Below are 20,785 nucleotides of genomic sequence, written 5' to 3' on the forward strand. Positions count from 1 at the left end.
TAAACTCATTCAACGTAACAAGGGTTTGAAGTTTAATATTCGATTGTAGGTTATTCCAAGCCTTCGCTGCTGAAAACCTAAATGCTTTCTTGCCCAGTTCAGTTCTTACTTTTATTTGCCGCCTTCTGAGGTAAATATCAACATTAACTTGGTGGGCAGGGGCGGGGTTGGGTGGTAGCGGGGGTGTATATTGTAGCTCCCGGAAGAGTTAGTGCTGCAAGGGGTTCTGGGTATTTGTTCTGTTGTGTTTATGTTGTGTTACGGTGCGGATGTTCTCCCGAAATGTGTTTGTCATTCTTGTTTGGTGTGGGTTCACAGTGTGGCGCATATTTGTAACAGTGTTAAAGTTGTTTATACGGCTACCCTCAGTGTGACCTGTATGGCTGTTGACCAAGTATGCCTTGCATTCACTTGTGTGTGTGTAAAAGCCGCATATAGTAAGTGACTGGGCCGGCACACGGATTGTATGGAGGAAAAGCGGACGTGACGACAGGTTGTAGAGGACGTTGACGGCAGTGCCTTTAAGACACGCCCCCAATAATGTTGTCCGGGTGGAAATCGGGAGAATGGTTGCCCCGGGAGATTTTCAGGAGGGGCACTGAAATCCGGGAGTCTACCGGGAAAATCGGGAGGGTTGGCAAGTATGAGTATTAGCGGTGAATGCGGGCCAGCTCTAATGTTAATTTGATATTGCCTCAAGGACCAAATGATATTACACGGCTGGCCAAGTTTGGCACCCATGTCTTAAGGTATTCATGTGTGATTTCCACAAGCGTCTGTACAGACGGAAGGAGAAACACGGGCATGTCTGGATGACTCCCCTCCATATTTCCAGTGGTTAGCTCCGAGTTACGAAACCGCTTTATTATGAAGCTGGCTGTGGCGCGTTCTTTCTGACGTCACTTCCTGTGTGGGGCGCGGTCTTTCTGGCGTCACGTCCTCTCCGAACTCAGTTTCTAAACGATCGATGAGTCCATACAAAGCTAAGAGCCGGAGATTCAAGAAATACACGGCGCACTTACCCGTGTAAAAAATTATCCAAGGTGGGGAACCTTAAACGATGATTTAGTGTGGCTGAAACGGGGCTTAGGCTAAATAGTTATTTGTTTAAGGAGTTATCCGGCTTAATGTAGACATAGCCTGAATCATGTCCTGTGTTCTTATTGTATTGATTCCCTATGTTATTGTTTAGTCCTTGTCAAGCGCTTCTATTCTGGATTTCCTCTTCCTGTGTGTCGTCCTGCTATGATGTGACCACTTATTGAGTGCCGTTCTCCACACCTGCCTTTATTTAGTGATTAGTGTTTCCACATGCTGTCGACGCTAATCACGCCCTCCTACATACTTTTGCCATTCACTCGGCGTGGGTGACGTTCATTGTTTGCTGATATTGTTTATGTTTCATGTTAGCTCAGTGCTACATCAAACGTCCAAGCCTTTTGATGATTGACTACAAATAATCTAAAGTTTTGCCAAGGGCTCTTGTGCACTTCCAAGGAGCACGTCTCTGTTATAGTATTTTTTGCTTTGGCCTACTGAAACCCACTACTACCGACCACGCAGTCTGATAGTTTATATATCAATGATGAAATCTTAACATTGCAACACATGCCAATACGGCCGGGTTAGATTACTAAAGTGCAATTTTAAATTCCGCGCGGAATATCCTGCTGAAAATGTCTCGGTATGATGACGTCTGCGCGTGACGTCACGGATTGTAGAGGACATTTTGGGACAGCATTGTGGCCAGCTATTAAGTCGTCTGTTTTCATCGCAAAATTCCACAGTATTCTGGACATCTGTGTTGGTGAATCTTTTGCAATTTGTTCATTGAACAATGGAGACAGCAAAGAAGAAAGCTGTAGGTGGGAAGCGGTGTATTAGCGGCCGGCTGCAGCAACACAAACACGTAGCCGGTGTTTCATTGTTTACATTCCCGAAAGATGACAGTCAAGCTTTACCATTGGCCTGTGGAGAACTGGGACAACAGAGACTCTTACCAGGAGGACTTTGAGTTGGATACACAGACGCGGTACCGTGAGTACGCAGCTGCGGCTTCCAAACATTTGATCGCTTGATATGTATCGCTGCACGTCTTTGGTCGCAAGCACTTCTGTCTTACATCTCTGTTGCAGTCAATTTTTTGTGTTCCCCCCTCCCATGACTACACATGGTCGCATATTTAGAAGGCCTAAAGTACACAGTCCTGCTAGTAGACGGTCCTATCTAAGGCTCGGTTGGTTTTTGCTGCGCCATTTTGACAAACTGCCGCACCCTGAGCATTACACCTACTCAAACGTCTTTAGAATCTCCTATCTCCAGTTTCCATCTCTTCAAAAGGTTGATTGGTCCATTCACGTTTGAAGCTTGGCAAGATGGAGCGATCTGATAACATACAATCTGGGTCGTATCCCGCCTGGTTTACATTTAAATCATTACCTGTCCCTGCGTCAGATGTGTGCATGCGTGCATAGGACAAAAAACGTTGAGGGATTGCCACCCACGGGTGAAACCGGAGAACCCAGAAGCCCAGGCGACCCGACTCCTGTGCCAAAACCCATCACCACCGCCACCCCTTCTCCTCAATCAACCTCCGCCGCCTTAATCTGGTGTTTACACAAAACGCCGGGCAGTAATGATAACCATGAGACCACCCCACATCCCTTCTATGACCGACATCACCTTCCTCGAACCCAAAGCTGTTTTCACGGGAGCCAAATACCTTAAATACATAATTAGCGGGATCATTTGCGAGATGGGGGAGCCTGAGAGCGAGTCAGCGGAGGACGTTAGAGAACCAGACAAAGAGACGCATTCAGGACCAAGTTTCTTCGCTATCTTCAAAGGCCACCTCTGCCTTTCCTCAAAAGGAAGGGGGCCACAGGTTAGGGGGGAAATAGGAGAAAGGGGGTGTAAGTAATGAAGTAAAGGTTACAAGATCTCTGAATTGGGAAGGAAGCTCCATTCAAGGAGGTTGGCAGACTGATTGGTAGACACCAACTGGGGCGAAAGAAGGTGACACCTTGCCCAGCTGTGGCATTAGAACTCAACATGTTTACAGTAAACGCAGGAATGGGGTGAGAGAATTGAACAACATCCGACACTTCCCACCGCCGCCTTCTTTTCCGCATGACCCCCAGAGCCCTGAACCCTGACCCCCGTGCATTATAGGTAAAAGCCAAATCATTTTAGCCAAGTCGCAGTTTGCCCTTTGTGGTGGCCCAGAATTCCAGTGGTCCATGTTTCACGCCAGGAGACCGCCTTTGTACTTTTTGAAAGCACACACTCACAGACTCACAGAGCGGCCATTCAGCCGCCCTCTTTACACCTCGTCTGCCTCTCAGGCCCCCTCTGGCATTGTTTATGAAAGCATGTCCACTTAGCGCTGCCCTGTCTGCCCTCTTATTACCCACATCCTGAGTCCACTTCAGTCCTCGCTTTCTCCACTCGCTCTCACCCGTCTCTCCCTTTCCCTGATTCCCCATCGAGCTAATAATCCAGGGTGTACTGAGGGGAATTTCTAGTCTGAAGTCAGATTTCTTACCCAAAAGGTTAGCGTGAGCCATACAGAAAAACAAAAATAGACCATGCAGCACCTAATAGACCAGGGGTGTCAAACTCATTTTAGATCGTGGGCCACATGGAGAAAAATCTACTCCCAAGTGGGCCGGACTGGTAAAATCTCGGCGCAATAACTTAAAAATAAAGACAACTTCACATTGTTTTCTTTGTTTAAAGATAGAACAAGCACATTCTGAAAATGTACACATCGTAATAATGTTGTTTTTTACACTTACATGTTGCGGTTAATAGTATTCTATCTTTATTTGTCGTTATTTATACTTTCTGAATAAATTATGTAATAATGTTTATCAGTCAACTCATTGGTGTTAATTTTCAATCTATCAACATAAAAAAACAATATCAAAATCAAATTACAAGATGTTATTTATGTAGTTTGATCATTTTCCTCGACTGGTGCCCTAACATCATGTGGTTTAATTGTTTTTACATATGTAGCATCATCTACAAAGATACAAAGAATTGCCATTGCGACATCTAGTGGACACATTTAGAACAGCAGTTTCTTTCATTCCAAATTTTCGGCTCATTTTTATACTTAGCAAACTCGTCCCGCGGGCCAGATAAAAACCTGGTCGCGGGCCTGATCCAGACTGTAGACTATAGAGTGGTAGGCCCATCCTGAGACAAAGTCTTGCTCTTAGTTGGACTGTAACCTTTAAAGGAGGTAACATTTTGTGCATGTTCTGTATTTGTTCAAGGGACAATACTTTTGAAATAGAAGTTAAAAATACAAACCCCAAAACCAGTGAAGTTGGCTCATTGTGTCATTTGTAAATAGAAACAGAATACAATGATTTTCAAATTCTTTTCAACTTATATTCAATTGAATAGACTGCAAAGATAAGATGTTTAATGTTCGAACTGAGAAACTTTGTATTTTTTTGCAAATAATCATTCACTTAGAATTTAATGGCAGCAACACGATGCAAAAAAGTTGGCACAGGGGAATTTTTCCACTGTGTTACATGGCCTTTCCTTTTAACAACACTCAGTAAATGTTTGTGAACAGAGAGCCATTTTTGAAGCTTTTCAGGTGGAATTCTTTCCCATTCTTGCTTGATGTACAGCTTAAGTTGTTCAACAGTCCGGGGTCTCCGTTGTGGTATTTTACGCTTCATAATGAACCACACATTTTCAATGGGAGACAGGTCTAGACTACAGATAGGCCAGTTTTGTACCCGTACTCTTTTACTATGAAGCCACGCTGTTGTAACACGTGGCTTGGCATTGTCTTGCTGAAATAAGCAGGGGCGTCCATGACAACATATGTTACAAAACCTGTATGTACTTTTCAGCATTAATGGTGTCTTTACAGATGTGTAAGTTACCCATGCCTTGGGCACTAATACACCCCCATACCATCATAGATGCTGGCTTTTGAACTTTGCGCCTATAACAATCCGGATGGTTCTTTTCCTCTTTGTTCCGGAGGACACGACGTCCACAGTTTCCAAAAACAATTTGACATGTGGACTCGTCAGACCACAGAACACTTTTACACTTTGCATCAATCCATCTTAGATGAGCTCGGCAGCGTTTTTGGGTGTTGTTGATAAATGGCTTTGGCTTTGCATAGTAGAGTTTAAACTTGCACTTACAGATGTAGCGACAAACTATAGTTACTGACAGTGGTTTTCTGAAGTGTTCCTGAGCCCATGTGGTGATATCCTTTACATACTGATGTCGCTTTTTGATGCCGTACTGCCTGAGGGATCCAAGGTCACAGGCTTAGTCAATTGCAGGGATTTCTCCAGATTCTCTAAAACTTTTGATGATATTACGGACCGTAGATGGTGAAATCCCTAAATTCCATGCAATAGTTTGTTGAAAAAATGTTGTTCTCAAACTGTTCGACAATTTGCTCACGCGTTTGTTCACAAAGTGGTGACCCTCGTGATCCTTGTTTGTGAATGACTGAGCTTTTCATGGAAGCTGTTTTTATACCCAATCATGGCACCCACCTGTTCCCAATTAGCCTGTTCACCTGGGGGATGTTCCAGATAAGTGTTTGATGAGCATTCCTCAACTTTCTCAGTCTTTTTTTGTCACTATTGCCAGCTTTTTTGAAACATGTTGCAGGCATCAAATTCCAAATGAGCTAATATTTGCAAAAAATAAAGTTTTCCAGTTCGAAAATTAAGTATCTTGTCTTTGCAGTCTATTCAATTGAATATAGACGGAAAAGGATTTGCAAATCATTGTATTCTGTTTTTATTTACGATCGACACAACGTGCCAACTTCACTGGTTTTGGGTTTTGTATAATGGAACCTAAATTTACGAACCCCTCATTGTACAAACATTTCAATTTACAAACCCCAGAAATATGTGTTTTTTTGTACAAACTTTGTCTCCGTGTACAAATGCTTCATCCACCCATTGTGTGTCTGCATGGACGGGCTGATGATTCAGTCCGCACAGTTCTGCTGTTAGCTTCTTTGTAAGCTTCTTAAAGGGAAACTGCACTTTTGGGGGGAATTTTGCCTATCGTTCACAATCCTTATCCGAGAACACACTTGTGTTTTGGGGATTTTAAAGATGATAAAAAGCGCTTGGAAGATGCGACTAATGGAGGTCACCATTCTAGCCTTCAAAGCCCTCTAAAACTACTTCAAAACCCTCAAACGTTTTATATACAAACTGCAATTTTGTAATTAAATTAAAAAAAAACCTTGTTCTGTGTACAGTGTTCAAAGTGATCAAACTTTTACTAAAATATGGACTTTTGTCGAAGCTGGAACCCAATATTTGTGTTTACGTTGTTTCTTGTGGAGATTTGCCTCAATAAAAAAACTTTTCTATTTCCAGACCCTGTTCAAGAACCAAAATCAAGGTTCCACGGTTCTATTGAGTATTTGGTTTTCAGCTGGTATACCAGTATAGATTTACTATTTACATATTCATGCTAAACCATGGCCTACATAAAGGCTTCCTCAGTTCGGTTGCATATTTTTGATCCTACTGTTTTCGCTATCTCACATATGACTTATTACATAACTGTTTATTTTCACTGCAGTTTATAGAACTGCACTTGAAGTTGCACTATGCCAATGTCTATTGACGCGATAATGCCCCGTTTGGGTCTTTAATAGTACCCGTGTACCACATGCCAGGGGTGCAGCCTAGTGAGTATTGTAATACTCACTAGGCTAGATTTTAGAAAGGCCATATTTAGAAAGTCTTTTTAATGCTCTATCTATGAAAATATTAAACTTCTAATTAATAATTCCTACTCTGCCGAAATGTGTTTAACCACAGCCAGGCCTGGAACCAATTATTCAACGATAAACGAGGGTTTACTGTATTACTCTTGGCGACCAGAAGTAGATTTGGCCATGGGAGCCTGAGTGTGTGCATAAAAGACACAACCAACAAAAATGCAGTTCAAGTGTGTTTATAATTAGATACCAGATAGTTAGATCATGTATGAATATCGTGAGTTATGTTAAGATTTGTATTTACTATACATCACTGTTTACAACGTTCAATAGGCACGTGTTAAATTAAAAATAAAAAAATAGGTCAATAGATTGAAGGGAAATAAAATGTTCGATATCTCCATTTCAAAACTGTCATGCTGATTCGACAATAATCGAAAAAAGCAAACAAACCTAATAAATGAGCAAAAACGATGTACCATATTTTTCGGACTATAAGGCGCACTTAAAATCCTTTCATTTTCTCAAAACTCGACAATGCGCCTTATAGCCCGGTGCGCCTAATGTACGGAATAATTTTGGTTTTGCTTACCGACCTGGAAGCTATTTTATTTGGTACATGGTGAAATGATAAGTGTGACCAGTAGATGGCAGTCACACATAAGAGATGCGTGTGGACTGCAATATGACTCAAATTAACAACACCAAAATTGTTCCATTGAGAATATAGAACATTACACCCGGCGCTCAAAAATCTATCAAAATGTTTTCGTACGACTTTGGTAAGCTATGAAGCCTCACCGCTTGATGGATTGTACTGTGCTTCTACATAAAGTATTATTATGGTCTGTGTATAAGGTAAGACATTATCTGGCGTTTAGTTTCGCAATATTATGCAAAAGAGACTGTTCTTACCTTCTGGTACCTGCTGATCTGTATTTGGGATCTGCATAAGTCTTAGAAATTTGCGCTAGTCCGCCTTTGTAATCCATGCCCACACCGTGGTCGATAAGCTTCTTCCTTTTCTCTATCTTCTTATGGGACATTCATCCTCCACTGTTGCCATTTCTAATATAAAGTAGTGTAAAGTTCTTACTTATATCTGTCAGTAAACTCACCATGAAAGCGCTAAAACATACCGGTGTGGTGAGTTTACATTATTCACCCAAGGGACTTTAGTTATTATAGTCTATTAGAAGAAGACAGCCTGCTGTTTCCTTTAACTTGGACACACACATCTATACCTTTGGCCAGTCTGAGCCAGTCATTTCCAGAATGTATCTCATCCTGTGAGAAGCCTCCATTTTACTAAGGATTTCCAATGTTGCAAAAATGTGTAGAATAAAAATTAAAATACAACATTTCTGTCAACAAAGATTAGCGTCAGCCTTTGATAGTAGGCTAATATAGACACTTACATCATGTGTTGCCTTCATTATAACACTTACAGTCGTGGTCAAAAGTTTACATACACTTGTAAAGAACATAATGTCATGGCTGTCTTGAGTTTCCAATCATTTCTGCAACTCTTATTTTTTTGTGATAGAGTGATTGGAGCACATACTTGTTGGTCACAAAAAACATTCATGAAGTTTGGTTCTTTTATTAATTTATTATGGGTCTACTGAAAATGTGACCAAATCTGCTGGGTGAAAAGTATACATACAGCAATGTTAATATTTGGTGACATGTCCCTTGGCAAGTTTCACTGCAATAAGGCGCTTTTGGTAGCCATCCACAAGCTTCTGGTTGAATTTTTGACCACTCCTTGTGACAAAATTGGTGCAGTTCAGCTAAATTTGTTGGTTTTCTGACTCTAGCCTGATTTAGCCATTCCTTTACCACTCTTGACGTGTGTTTGGGGTCATTGTCCTGTTGGAACACCCAACTGCGCCCAAGACCCAACCTCCGGGCTGATGATTTTAGGTTGTCCTGAAGAATTTGGAGGTAATCCTCCTTTTTCATTGTCCCATTTACTCTCTGTAAAGCACCAGTTCCATTGGCAGCAAAACAGGCCCAGAGCATAATACTACCACCACCATGCTTGACGGTAGGAATGGTGTTCCTGGGATTAAAGGCCTCACCTTTTCTCCTCCAAACATATTGCTGGGTATTGTGGCCAAACAGCTCAATTTTTGTTTCATCTGACCACAGAACTTTGCTCCAGAAGGTCCTATCTTTGTCCATGTGATGTCAGGTGAAACAAAAATTGAGCTGTTTGGCCACATACATGTTCTCCCCGTGACTGCGTGGGTACTCCGGCTTCCTCCCACCTCCAAAGACATGAACCTGGGGATAGGTTGATTGGAAACACTAAACTGGTGTGTGAATGTTGTCTATCTGTGTTGGCCCTGCGATGAGGTGATGACTTGTCCAGGGTGTACCCCGCCTTCTGCCCGAGGGCACCTGGGATAGGCTCCAGCATACCCCACGACCCCAAGAGGGACAAGCGGTAGAAAATGGATGTATGGATGGAACTTTTAGTGCCTGGAATGCACAAATTTGATTGGCTGAGTCAAGTGAGATGGCTCACTTTACATGTGATTAGTCAGCGGTTTTCTGATACAGTAAATACTTAAATATCTTCACGCTGAGTCCAGGTCCATATAGAACAGTGCCTGGGTCCAGACCGTGGTCCACCAGTTAGGGATAGTAACAAAATTTTCAAATTTGGAAATCCACTAAAATAACCTTTCAAAGAAAAAAATGACCAGACTCATATTCGGTGAACAATTCATGAGCAGAAATACTTTTATTGTTGAACATAAATATATAAATTATGATTATTGCTGTCTTTGTCCAAATAAGAAAATTATTATTTTTTCTTAAAAAAAAGGCTTAAGGCAGGGGTGTCAAACGTACGGCCTGAGGGCCGGATCAGGCCCGCGAACAGGATTTATCCGGCCCGCAGGATGAGTTTGCTAAGTATAAAAATTAACCTGAAATTTTTGAATGAATGAAACAGCTGTTCTAAATGTGTCCACTGGATGTCGCAATAGCAATTCTTTGTATCTTTGTAGATTAAGCTACATATGTACAAAATAAACCAAATGATGTTAGTACATCAGTCGAGGAAAATAATCAAACTACATAAATAACATCCTGTAATTTGATTTTGATATAATTTTTTTATCTTGATAGATTGAAAATTAACACCAATGAGTTGACTGATGAACATTATCACATCATTTATTCAGAGAATATAAATAACGACAAATAGATTTCTATCAACCGCAACATATACAGTCGCGATCAAAAGTTTACATACACTTGTAAAGAACATAATGTCATGGCTGTCTTGAGTTTCCAATAATTTCTACAACTCTTATTTTTTTGTGATAGTGATTAGAGCACATTTGGTTCTTTCATGAATTTATTTACTTTCCTCCAGAAGGCCTTATCTTTGTCCATGTGATGTCAGATGAAACAAAAATTGAGCTGTTTGGCCACAATACCCAGCAATATGTTTGGAGGAGAAATCCCAGGAACACCACCCTACCGTCAAGCATGGTGGTGGTAGTATTATGCTCTGGGCCTGTTTTGCTGCCAATGGAACTGGTGCTTTACAGAGAGTAGCGTATTTTTCGGACTATAAGTCCCAGTTTATTTCATAGTTTGGCCGGGAGGTGCGACTTATACTCAGGAGCGACTTATGCGTGAAATTATTAACACATTACCGTAAAATATCAAATAATATTATTTAGCTCATTCACGTAAGAGACTAGACGTATAAGATTTCATGGGATTTAGCAATTAGGAGTGACAGATTGTTTGGTAAACGTATAGCATGTTCTATATGTTGAAGTTATTTGAATGACTCTTACTATAATATGTTACGTCAACATACCAGGCACATTCTCAGTTGGTTATTTATGCCTCATATAACGTACACGTATTCAGCCTGTTGTTCACTATTCTTTATTTATTTTAAATTGCCTTTCAAATGTCTATTCTTGGTGTTGGGTTTTATCAAATAAATTTCCCCAAAAAATGCGACTTATACTCCAGTGCGACTTATATATGTTTTTTTCCTTCTTTATTATGCATTTTCGGCCTGTGCGACTTATACTCCGGAGCGACTTATAGTCCGAAAAATACGGTAAATGAGACAATGAAAAAGGAGGATTACCTCCAAATTCTTCAGGACAACCTAAAATCATCAGCCCGGAGGTTGGGTCTTGGGGACAGTTGGGTGTTACAACAGGACAATGACCTCAAACACACGTCAAAAGTGGTAAAGGAATGGCTAAATCAGGCTAGAATTAAGGTTTTAGAATGGCCTTCCCAAAGTCCTGACTTAAACGTGTGGACAATGCTGAAGAAACAAGTCCATGTCAGAAAACCTACAAATGTAGCTGAACTGCACCAATTTTGTCACAAGAAGTGGTCAAAAATTCAACCAGAAGCTTGTGGATGGCTACCAAAAGCGCCTTATTGCAGTAAAACTGGCTAAGGGACATTTAACCAAATATTAACATTGCTATATGTATACTTTTGACCCAGCAGATTTGCTCACATTTTCAGTAGACCCATAATAAATTCATAAAAGAACCAAACTTCATGAATGTTTTTTGTGACCAACAAGTATGTGCTCCAATCACTCTATCACAAAAAAAATAAGAGTTGTAGAAATGATTGGAAACTCAAGACAGCCATGACATTATGTTCTTTTGATCACGACTCTAAGTGTAAAAAAAAACAACCCAACAACATTACGGTTTGTACAATTTCAGAATGCGCTTGTTCTATTTTCGAACAAAGAAAACAATCTGAAGTTGTCTTTATTTTGAAGTTATCGTGCCGTGATTTCACCAGTCCGGCCCACTTGGGAGTAGTTTTTTTGACACCCCTGGCTTAAGGCATTTATTTTTTGTCTGGCGTGTAATGAAAAGAAAGGGGGGAAAAAACAGTAGTGAGACAATATAAATAAAGCACTATTCAAGTGATGGTTCATTCCCAGGTGGACTTTTGTCTGGTCTCAGCTGATACAGTTCCATGTCACGGTGATCACGTGTTTACAGTGACTCACTCCGTTGCCAGTATAAAACCTGCTTGTTTAGACTCAGGGTGGAAAAGCACCATTGTTTTTTTGGGTTTTTTTGTATTTTCTTTACAAAAATCAGTTAGTTCCATCAGATTTGGTGTGTCTGCATAAGACGAGTGGAGACATTGTGAGGACCAAAGCTTGCCTAAACAAGGAGCCTATTCATGCGCTTGTCGATTTGCTCTGCTTATTCATTCACTCTTTAAGGTGGACTTTGTTCGCTATGTGTGTGTGTACGTGTGTGTGTGTGTGTGTGTGTGTGTGTGTGTGTGTGTGTGTGTGTGTGTGTGTGTGTGTGTGTGTGTGTGTGTGTGTGTGTGTGTGTGTGTGTGTGTGTGTGTGTGTGTGTGTGTGTGTTGTCGCTACAGCAGACTGGGTGGGCATCCTTCTTATCAGCATTACAGTGACAAAGTGTAGATTGTGTGTGAAATGCATTAAAGGCCTACTGAAACCCACTACTACCGACCACGCAGTCTGATAGTTTATATATCAATGATGAAATCTTAACATTGCAACACATGCCAATACAGCCGGGTTAGATTAGTAAAGTCCAATTTCAAATTTCCCGCGAAACGTCACGGATTGTAGCGGACATTTTGGGACAGCATTGTGGCCAGCTATTAAGTCGTCTGTTTTCATCGCAAAAATTCCACAGTATTCTGGACATCTGTGTTGGTGAATCTTTTGGAATTTGTTTAATGAACAATGGAGATAGCAAAGAAGAAAGCTGTAGGTGGGAAGCGGTGTATTAGCGGCCGGCTGCAGCAACACAAACATTTCATTGTTTACATTCCCGAACGATGACAGTCAAGCTTTACCATTGGCCTGGGACAACAGAGACTCTTACCAGGAGGACTTTGAGTTGGATACGCATTACCGTGAGTACGCGTGCCGCTATGTGCATGTCACGTACGTAACTTTGGGGAAATATATGTGCTGTATGAACTTTGCGGAGGTGAACGGTACTTTGGGCTGTGGGATTGAGTGTGTTGTGCGGGTGTTTGATTTGTATTGGCGGGTTATATGGACGGGAGGGGGGAGATGTTTGTTATGCGGATTAATTTGTGGCATATTAAATATAAGCCTGGTTGTGTTGTGGCATATGTCTTGTGTTTATTTACTGTTTTAGTCATTCCCAGCTGAATATCAGGTCCCACCCGCCTCTCACAGCATCTTCCCTATTTGTATCGCTTCCAATGCCCTCTAGTCCTTCACTCTCACTTTCCTCATCCACGAATCTTTCATCCTCGCTCAAATTAATGGGGAAATTTTCGCTTTCTCGGTCCGAATCGCTCTCGCTGTTGGTGGCCATGATTGTAAACAATGTGCAGATGTGAGGAGCTCCACAACCTGTGACGTCACGCTACTTCCGGTACAGGCAAGGCTTTTTTTTATCAGCGACCAAAAGTTGCGAACTTTATCGTCGATGTTCTCTACTAAATCCTTTCAGCAAAAATATGGCAATATCGCGAAATGATCAAGTATGACACATAGAATGGATCTGCTATCCCCGTTTAAATAAGAAAATCTCATTTCAGTAGGCCTTTAAGGACCACTTACTATGCACAACAATCATCGCCTTTTTTTTTGCATCTTTTCCAAATGGATTAAATAGACATTCAATAACCAACAATAACAAGGACAAAAAACATTTCTGCTCGAATAAAAGGAAGCATAATATATTTCATAACAAAAATAAAGCCTCTTCCTGCACGTCTCCTCCTCGGCGCACACATGTCCAAACCACATACAAGACTTGATACATTGATGTAATAATAATAATAATAATAATAATAATAGGACGACAAGTATAACAACAAAAGGGTGATCTCGACGCGTTCTTTCGCTTGGAAAAAAGCGTATAAATAGTTTGTAGTTTGCAAAACTGTACATAGACAGGATGCTCTCCTTCCGGCACGAGTCATTTATTTAAAGAGGGCACTTTTTTTAAGTTGCCCAGCTGGAGGTCTTCCACTTTTTTTTTTTTATTTGAAGGCTCTATCCAACTCTTTCGTGTCTCTTCAACAGAGAAAAATCCCTTTTTGGCCTCCTATCAGTCACTGGATAGTTTTTAAAAGCACCTTTGGCATCATTTGTCTTGTTTTATTTTCATCAGTCTTGTCTTTAGGGAAAAGTTCTTTGAAGCGAAGAATGATAGAAGGCGGTCCCTCCCACGCTGACATCCTTTTTTTTTTTTTTTTTTCTCAGATCGTATTGGTCTCACCTCACGTCCACTGGAAGGAACAATAGAGAAAGACGACGTTAGCAAACACAAACAATGAGCTCTATCTTGACACAAAGTATTCATTTGAGCATGCATCTTGTCGAACAATACAGTAGAGCCTCGGGACTTGGGGAAATTGAAAGCTTTAAAATGTAAAAATGGTGCGTTCAAGTACCCAGGGTCTGCTGTATGTTTCTGATACAGTCGCGATCAAAAGTTGACATACACTTGTAAAGAACATAATGTCATGGCCGTCTTGAGTTTCCAATAATTTCTACAACTCGTATTTTTTTGTGATAGAGTGATTGGAGTACATACTTGTTGGTCACAAAAAAACATTCATGAAGTTTGGTTCTTTTATGAATTTATTATGGGTCTACTGAAAATGTCAAAAGTCGCTGGGTCAAAAGTATACATACAGCAATGTTAATATTTGGTTACATGTCCCTTGGCAAGTTTCACTGCAATAAGGCGCTTTTGGTAGCCATCCACAAGCTTCTGGTTGAATTTTTGACCACTCCTCTTGACAAAATTGGTGCAGTTCAGCTAAATGTGTTGGTTTTCTGACATGGACTTGTTTCTTCAGCATTGTCCACACGTTTAAGTCAGGACTTTGGGAAAGCCATTCTAAAACCTTCGTTCTAGCCCAGTGGTTCTTAATCTGGGTTCGATCAAACCCTAGGGGTTCGGTGAGTCGGGCTCAGGGGTTCGGCGGAGGTCAAAACACACCCGACTCATCGTGTAAATAAAATCTTCTCCCTATCGGCGTATTACGGAAGTCACACTGATTCGCAGGTGTGTAATTTGTTGTGAGTTTATGCACTGTGTTGGTTTTGTTGTTTGAACAAGGTGATGTTCATGCACGGTTCATTTTGTGCCCCAGTAAAAAAACATGGTAACACTTTAGTACGGGGAACATATTCACCATTAATTAGTTGCTTATTAACATGCAAATTAGTAACATATTGGCTCTTAACTAGTCATTGTTAAGTACTTATTAATGCCTTATTCGGCATGGCCTTATTATAACCCTAACCCTCTAACCCTGGCCCTAACCCTCTAACCCTAACCCTAACCAAATAACTCTAAATTAAGTCTTTGTTACTTAGAATATGTTCCCCTAGTGTCCAAAAAACTCTAAATTAAGTCTTTGTTACTTAGAATATGTTCCCCATACTAAAGTGTTACCAAAAACATAACTTTGTCTTGAATTTGAAAACAATTTTTCATTTATTTTTCACTAAAGAAGGGTTCGGTGAATGCGCATATGAAACTGGTGGGGTTCGGTACCTCCAACAAGGTTAAGAACCACTGTTCTAGCCTGATTTAGCCATTCCTTTACCACTTTTGACGTGTGTTTGGGGTCATTGTCCTGCAAAACAGGCCCAGAGCATAATACTACCACCACCATGCTTGACAGTAGGTGTGGTGCTCCTGGGATTAAAGGCCTCACCTTTTCTTCTCCAAACATATTGCCGGGTATTGTGGCCAAACAGCTCAATTTTTGTTTCATCTGACATCACATGGACAAAGATAAGACCTTCTGGAGGAAAGTTCTGTGGTCACATTTTCAGTAGACCCATAATAAATTCATAAAAGAACCAAACTTCATGAATGTTTTTTTGTGACCAACAAGTATGTGCTCCAATCACTCTATCACAAAAAAATAAGAGTTGTAGAAATGATTGGAAACTCAAGACAGCCATGACATTATGTTCTTTACAAGTGTATGTCAACTTTTGATCGCGACTGTATTTTCAACATTTGTGCCTGCAGCCACAAAAAGGTGATGACGAGGACATGGCGGAGGTGACACGTTTTCGTTATGCAAATCGGCGTGCACACAAGTCGACACAAAACGTGCACGCATGCCTTGCAAAAAATAAAAATAAAATCACAGCATGCAGCTCTCCTCGATCTGACGTGATTGGTGGCTTTGCAACAGTGATTTGGGCGGCGACCCCTTGTTTTTGGCGAGGCGGGAGGACGCCTACCTGTTCCCTTCACAGCTCTGCAGTGGGCATTGAGTGGGAGTAGGAGGATGTGGGTGGGGGGGGTGTAATGGGTTTGACTTTATTATGTTGCCAATAAACCCTTTCGGCGCTTTTTAGATTTCCTTTTTTTACCTTTAGACCTACGATGGCCTGAAAACACAAAGTCAAAGGAGGGTTGAAACAGGGGAGGGTTAGAAAAAAAAAAAAAAAAAAGAGGCATAAAGCAGGCTTCATGATATAGAAAGAAAGAGCCCTGGGATAGAAGCAGAGAGACTAATAAATACTTGACATGCCTTATCAGCTCACATCATATCTGCTCCAAGGGAGGGAAAGGCACTGCTTGGTTGTCATGCCAGGCAGGTTTTTTTTTTTTTTACATCCTCTGCCTTCACACACACCTCTGCGGAGCTCTTTTTGCGGTTTTGCAATAAGTGGCCACCTGACAGGTGTGTCAGTCAAGGAAAAGGGTCAACAGGTGCAAAAGCATGAGAAAGCCGGACAAAGGAGACGCATCAAGCAGACGTGAAAAATGGCAGGAAAGGGCGATGGTGAAGGGGATGAAGGTAGGACTTTGTGTTTTGATATATCAGGAGGGTGCTTTCACTCTTAGAGTTCATTGTCTCTGGTCCAGGCATGTTCTATTTCCCCCCTTGGATTAGTTTCTGTTCTCTGATTGGTCGCAACAACGTAAACAGGAAGAAGGTTGGCCTTACATTTGAGTAGGTACCAAAATTATTTCGATACTTTTCGATACTTTTCGATACTTTTCTAAATAAAGGGGACCACAAAAAATTGCATTATTGGCTTTATTTTAACAAAAACTCTTACGGTGCATTAAACATATGTTTATTATTACACCTTTGTCCTTAAATAAAATAGTGAATATACAAGACAACTTGTCTTTTAGTAGTAAGTAAGCAAAGAAAGGCTCCAAATGTAGTCTGCTGACATATGCAGTAACATACTGTGTCATTTATCACTATTATTTTGTCAAAATTATTAAGGACAAGTGGTAGAAATTAATTATTAATCTACTTGTTCATTTACTGTTAATATCTGCTTACTTTCTCTTTTAACATGTTCTATCTACACTTCTGTTAAAATGTAATAATCACTTATTCTTCCGTTGTTTGGATGCTTTACATTAGTTTTGGATGATACCACAAATTTGGGTATCAATCCGATACCAAGTCGTTACAGGATCATACATTGGTCATATTCAAAGTCCTCATGTGTCCAGGGACATATTAACATAACATAATATAAATAAAATTAAGAAAATTAAGATGTTGTGATGCCAAAAAATAGTAGTATAGACTAGATACGCTCCTGTACTTAGTATCATTACAGTGGATGTTAGGTGTAGATCCACCCATGGCGTTTGTTTACATTTTGACGCCGGTGAGCTACGGTGTGTAGTGAAGCATGTTTAACTATTCCTCGTCCTGCATGGATGATAATGGTAAGAAACGTACTTTATTTGTCGCCATGGAGACGAGGATTAGTGATTTTGAAGTAGCTAAAACACTGTAGACTGGGGCTGGACTTTAGCCGCTAGCTAGCTAGCCATGTCTTAAAGCACCTCTTCCTGAGCTCGTTTGTAAGCCAAATTGCATCCGTTCTCCCTTTTCTGTCTACACACTGTGTCTGTTTGTAATTACTCGGTTATTGTGCGCTGCCGAACATGCTAGTCTGCACGTAAACCAGCAATGTCATGACGTGACGAAGACGGCGGTATAATAATAGGTCCAAGAGGACCAGAGAGTTCTTGTGTGAAAGCATCCACATTAAAGTCAGGCGAAGGCCAGAAGAGTGTTGCTGACATTTACCTGTTTCTGCATCGGAGTGCTCCACAACATGATGCTGCGACGTGCACACACACTCCAGGTGGTCTTCTAACCGTACGAAGACCTCTTTCAGCTTGGGTCTCCTCTTGACGTACTCTACCTTGGCCACCTGTAGGAAGACAGACAGATATTACGGTTAGTAGGTGTAAACGCTAAGATTTTCCTGCATTTGCAAAGTCTACATGGATGATCTTGGTCTCAAAGTAAAGGAGTGACTGATGTTTACAGTATAAAATGTACATATCTATAATATGTTGACAAGTAAGGTGCTGGAGGATCGGATCTAGGGGAGGAAGTGTTCGCCGAGAGTCTCCCAATGGTCCCTACAACACTACCCAGTTCCTCACGGATGAGCATGACCGAGAGGAGCCCGACCTCAACACCGAAACCAGACTTAAGGACAGTGAGGAGGACCTCTTAGAGCATGACAGTGGTGGTGGAGTTGGCTGCAGCAGCGACGTCTAGGAGACTTTAAAGATTGTTTAATGTCAATTCCTCCATACATACAAGAAGTGAGAAACCTTCTTCTTTACATCTCAGACCTATGAAATGTACCACATCGAGAGCCTGCAGAACATGACCTAACAGGATCTGGTCAGGAGTACCTGGAGCTGGAGAAGTGCATGTACTGCCTGGACTAAGACATGCAGCTGTGTGGAGGGCTCCCTGGTGGGTCTCTGAGAGCTGGAGAGACTGAGGGCCCAAAAACACAGAGCTCCTACAGAGCCAGAGGACTACGGAAGTCACCAGCGACTAGAGACTCATACCAGTCTTAGGGACTTCATTGAAGTACAAATCAGTCAATACTGTTTTTGTATTTATTAATTACCCTAGCAACACAGATGCAACCCAGCTGCCCCAAGTAGCGGGGTCTACATCCGCAAAATCCCTACCAGGCTGCCACATTGGCTTCTGCTTATAGCTTTTGATCAACTGTGCAAATGGAACGAAGGAACTTGCCCAAGCAGGCCAGAACAGAGGGAGAGTTGAATGTAGAACATTTACAGTAGGAGGAGACATCCCCATTGCCACCCTCACAGCTATTTCCCTGTATCCAACTTCAGGCATGGAGGAGCATGCACTTCCAGGTCATTCGGGTCATTACTCCTGCAGGACATGGACCGTGACTGTGGGAACTTGTATCTATTCATCCGGAACTGCGGTTTCTGTTGGACCAGAGTCCGTGGTCTTGATTGAGCTGAGGTCAAAGAACCAACCATAGATTGATTCATTGATTAAGAACTGTGTGTGTGACTACATTTGTTCATATAGTAGATAGGCACAGTGGGGATTTTCTGGTGGAACCTGAGCAAAAGAACCGTTTCCAATCCGTCAAACCAACTGGAATTCTAAGCAATACTCGGTTTAATGTGTGTTTCCTGGGAGTTATGTTAGCACCATCAGAGTTGCGTAACAGGGCGAGGTAGCTACATGCTTTTTACGCTCTCTTATCTGGAGCGCCAAAGGCAGGTACTGTAGTGTCATGGGGTTTGCGAGGCGGGGTTCACCTCGTCTCCAGTTCACTGCACAGGAGAGGATATGACCCAGCCATCGGTCTCTGGTGGTACAGTCGGCATGAGACATGAGAGGCTTTCTTTCCGTATCCTGTGATGGCCCAGTGCCCGGTGGTAAATTAGTCATGCAGACAATTGAACATACCAAGCCTGTCTGCTAAAACAAAGCGTGGTGTTGACACTCACGCAGCGCCATGTCTCTCACGCCAGGGATGCGAAACAAAAAGGCCGCTGTGGCTACAATGGAAGGTTCAGCCTTTGCAACTGTGTCTTTCCATGAAGGAAGAAGAAGAAGAGGGGTGAGCAAGCAAGCAAGCAAGCAAGCAGGCACAGGAGGTATGCGGTGAGCAAACAGAGCACAATGGCGTCTGGGCTGGCAATGGTGTGTTTACCATTATCGGACCTTGACACGGCCAGTGTGAAAAGGGGTCCCTGATCGGAGGAGCAGCGAGTGTGCAAAGGATTATTCTGGGATGTGTTTGCAGGGGGTTATTTGAGGAAGAGGGCGGAGAGGCTTGGCTGTGATCATGAACGGCATCGGATGACATTCATGTGTTACCTATTAACATCAAGTTTCTAGGTTACCATGTAGAAGAAATGTACTACACAAATAATGACGACTAGATAAGACTGCGACGGGATTAAGGCGGACAAGACATGAGGACGGTATGCCAGAGACTACATCAGAATCAAGTTTTATTGGACAAGTATGTTTAACACACAAGGAATTTGACTTGGTACTGTGCTCTCTTTGCTAAATGCAAGAAAAAGAACGTTAACAACTAAAACAATCAGAAATGAGCTTTCAGAGAAATGAAAGTAACCCGCTGATGACTACAAGAATCATTTTAGGTCGAGATTTAAAGTTAAAGTACAACTGATAGTCACACACACACACACTAGGTGTGGTGAAATTACCCTCTGCATTTGACCCATCCCCTTGTTCCACCCCCTGGGAGGTGAGGGGAGCAGTGAGCAGCAGCGGTGGCCGCGCTCTGGAATCATTTTGGTGATTTAACCCCCAATTCCAACCCTTGATGCTGAGTGCCAAGCAGGGAGGCAATGGGTCCCATTTTTATAGTCTTTGGTATGACTCGGACGGGGTTTGAACTCCCGACCTACCGATCTCAGGGCGGACACTCTAACCACGGTTCGAGTTCGGTGAATGCGCATATGAAAATGGTGGGGTTCGGTACCTCGAACAAGGTTAAGAACCACTGGTCTAGGTCCAGAGTATAAAAAGTCACCAAAAACGAATGGACAATGAAGGTGAAGGCAAAAGAGTGAGGAGTGTCCTGACCAGATATCTAGATCCCTAGATTGATTGTTGTAAAATGTTCTTTATCACATTGTTTACGAGTCGAATAAAGATTTGATTAATTTATGATGGCTCAGGTGTGAGTCACTACAATAGGGCCCC

At 41.8% G+C, this 20,785-nt stretch overlaps 1 protein-coding gene across 2 annotated transcripts in view; it reads right to left on the reverse strand.

Annotated features, from left to right (window-relative positions):
• Window positions 1-13,944: 13,944 nt before the first annotated feature.
• Window positions 13,945-20,785, reverse strand: part of pdgfab (platelet-derived growth factor alpha polypeptide b) — a 53,865-nt gene continuing 47,024 nt past the window's right edge. Inside the window, exons 5-7 of one of the 2 annotated variants that reach the window (XR_009824493.1) lie at window positions 17,834-17,960; window positions 16,005-16,154; window positions 13,945-14,020 (exon numbers count right to left, since the gene is read on the reverse strand). Coding sequence is in view for 1 of the 2 variants with exons in the window: in XM_062036411.1 (XP_061892395.1) it covers window positions 14,007-14,020; window positions 17,834-17,960 (141 nt within the window). In the remaining variant the exon portion in view is untranslated. The remainder of the gene's footprint in view (window positions 14,021-16,004; window positions 16,155-17,833; window positions 17,961-20,785) is intronic. The other variant, XM_062036411.1, reaches the window with a different exon arrangement.

The sequence above is a fragment of the Entelurus aequoreus genome, linkage group LG25 (genome assembly GCF_033978785.1).
Source record: "Entelurus aequoreus isolate RoL-2023_Sb linkage group LG25, RoL_Eaeq_v1.1, whole genome shotgun sequence".
NCBI lineage: Eukaryota > Metazoa > Chordata > Actinopteri > Syngnathiformes > Syngnathidae > Entelurus > Entelurus aequoreus.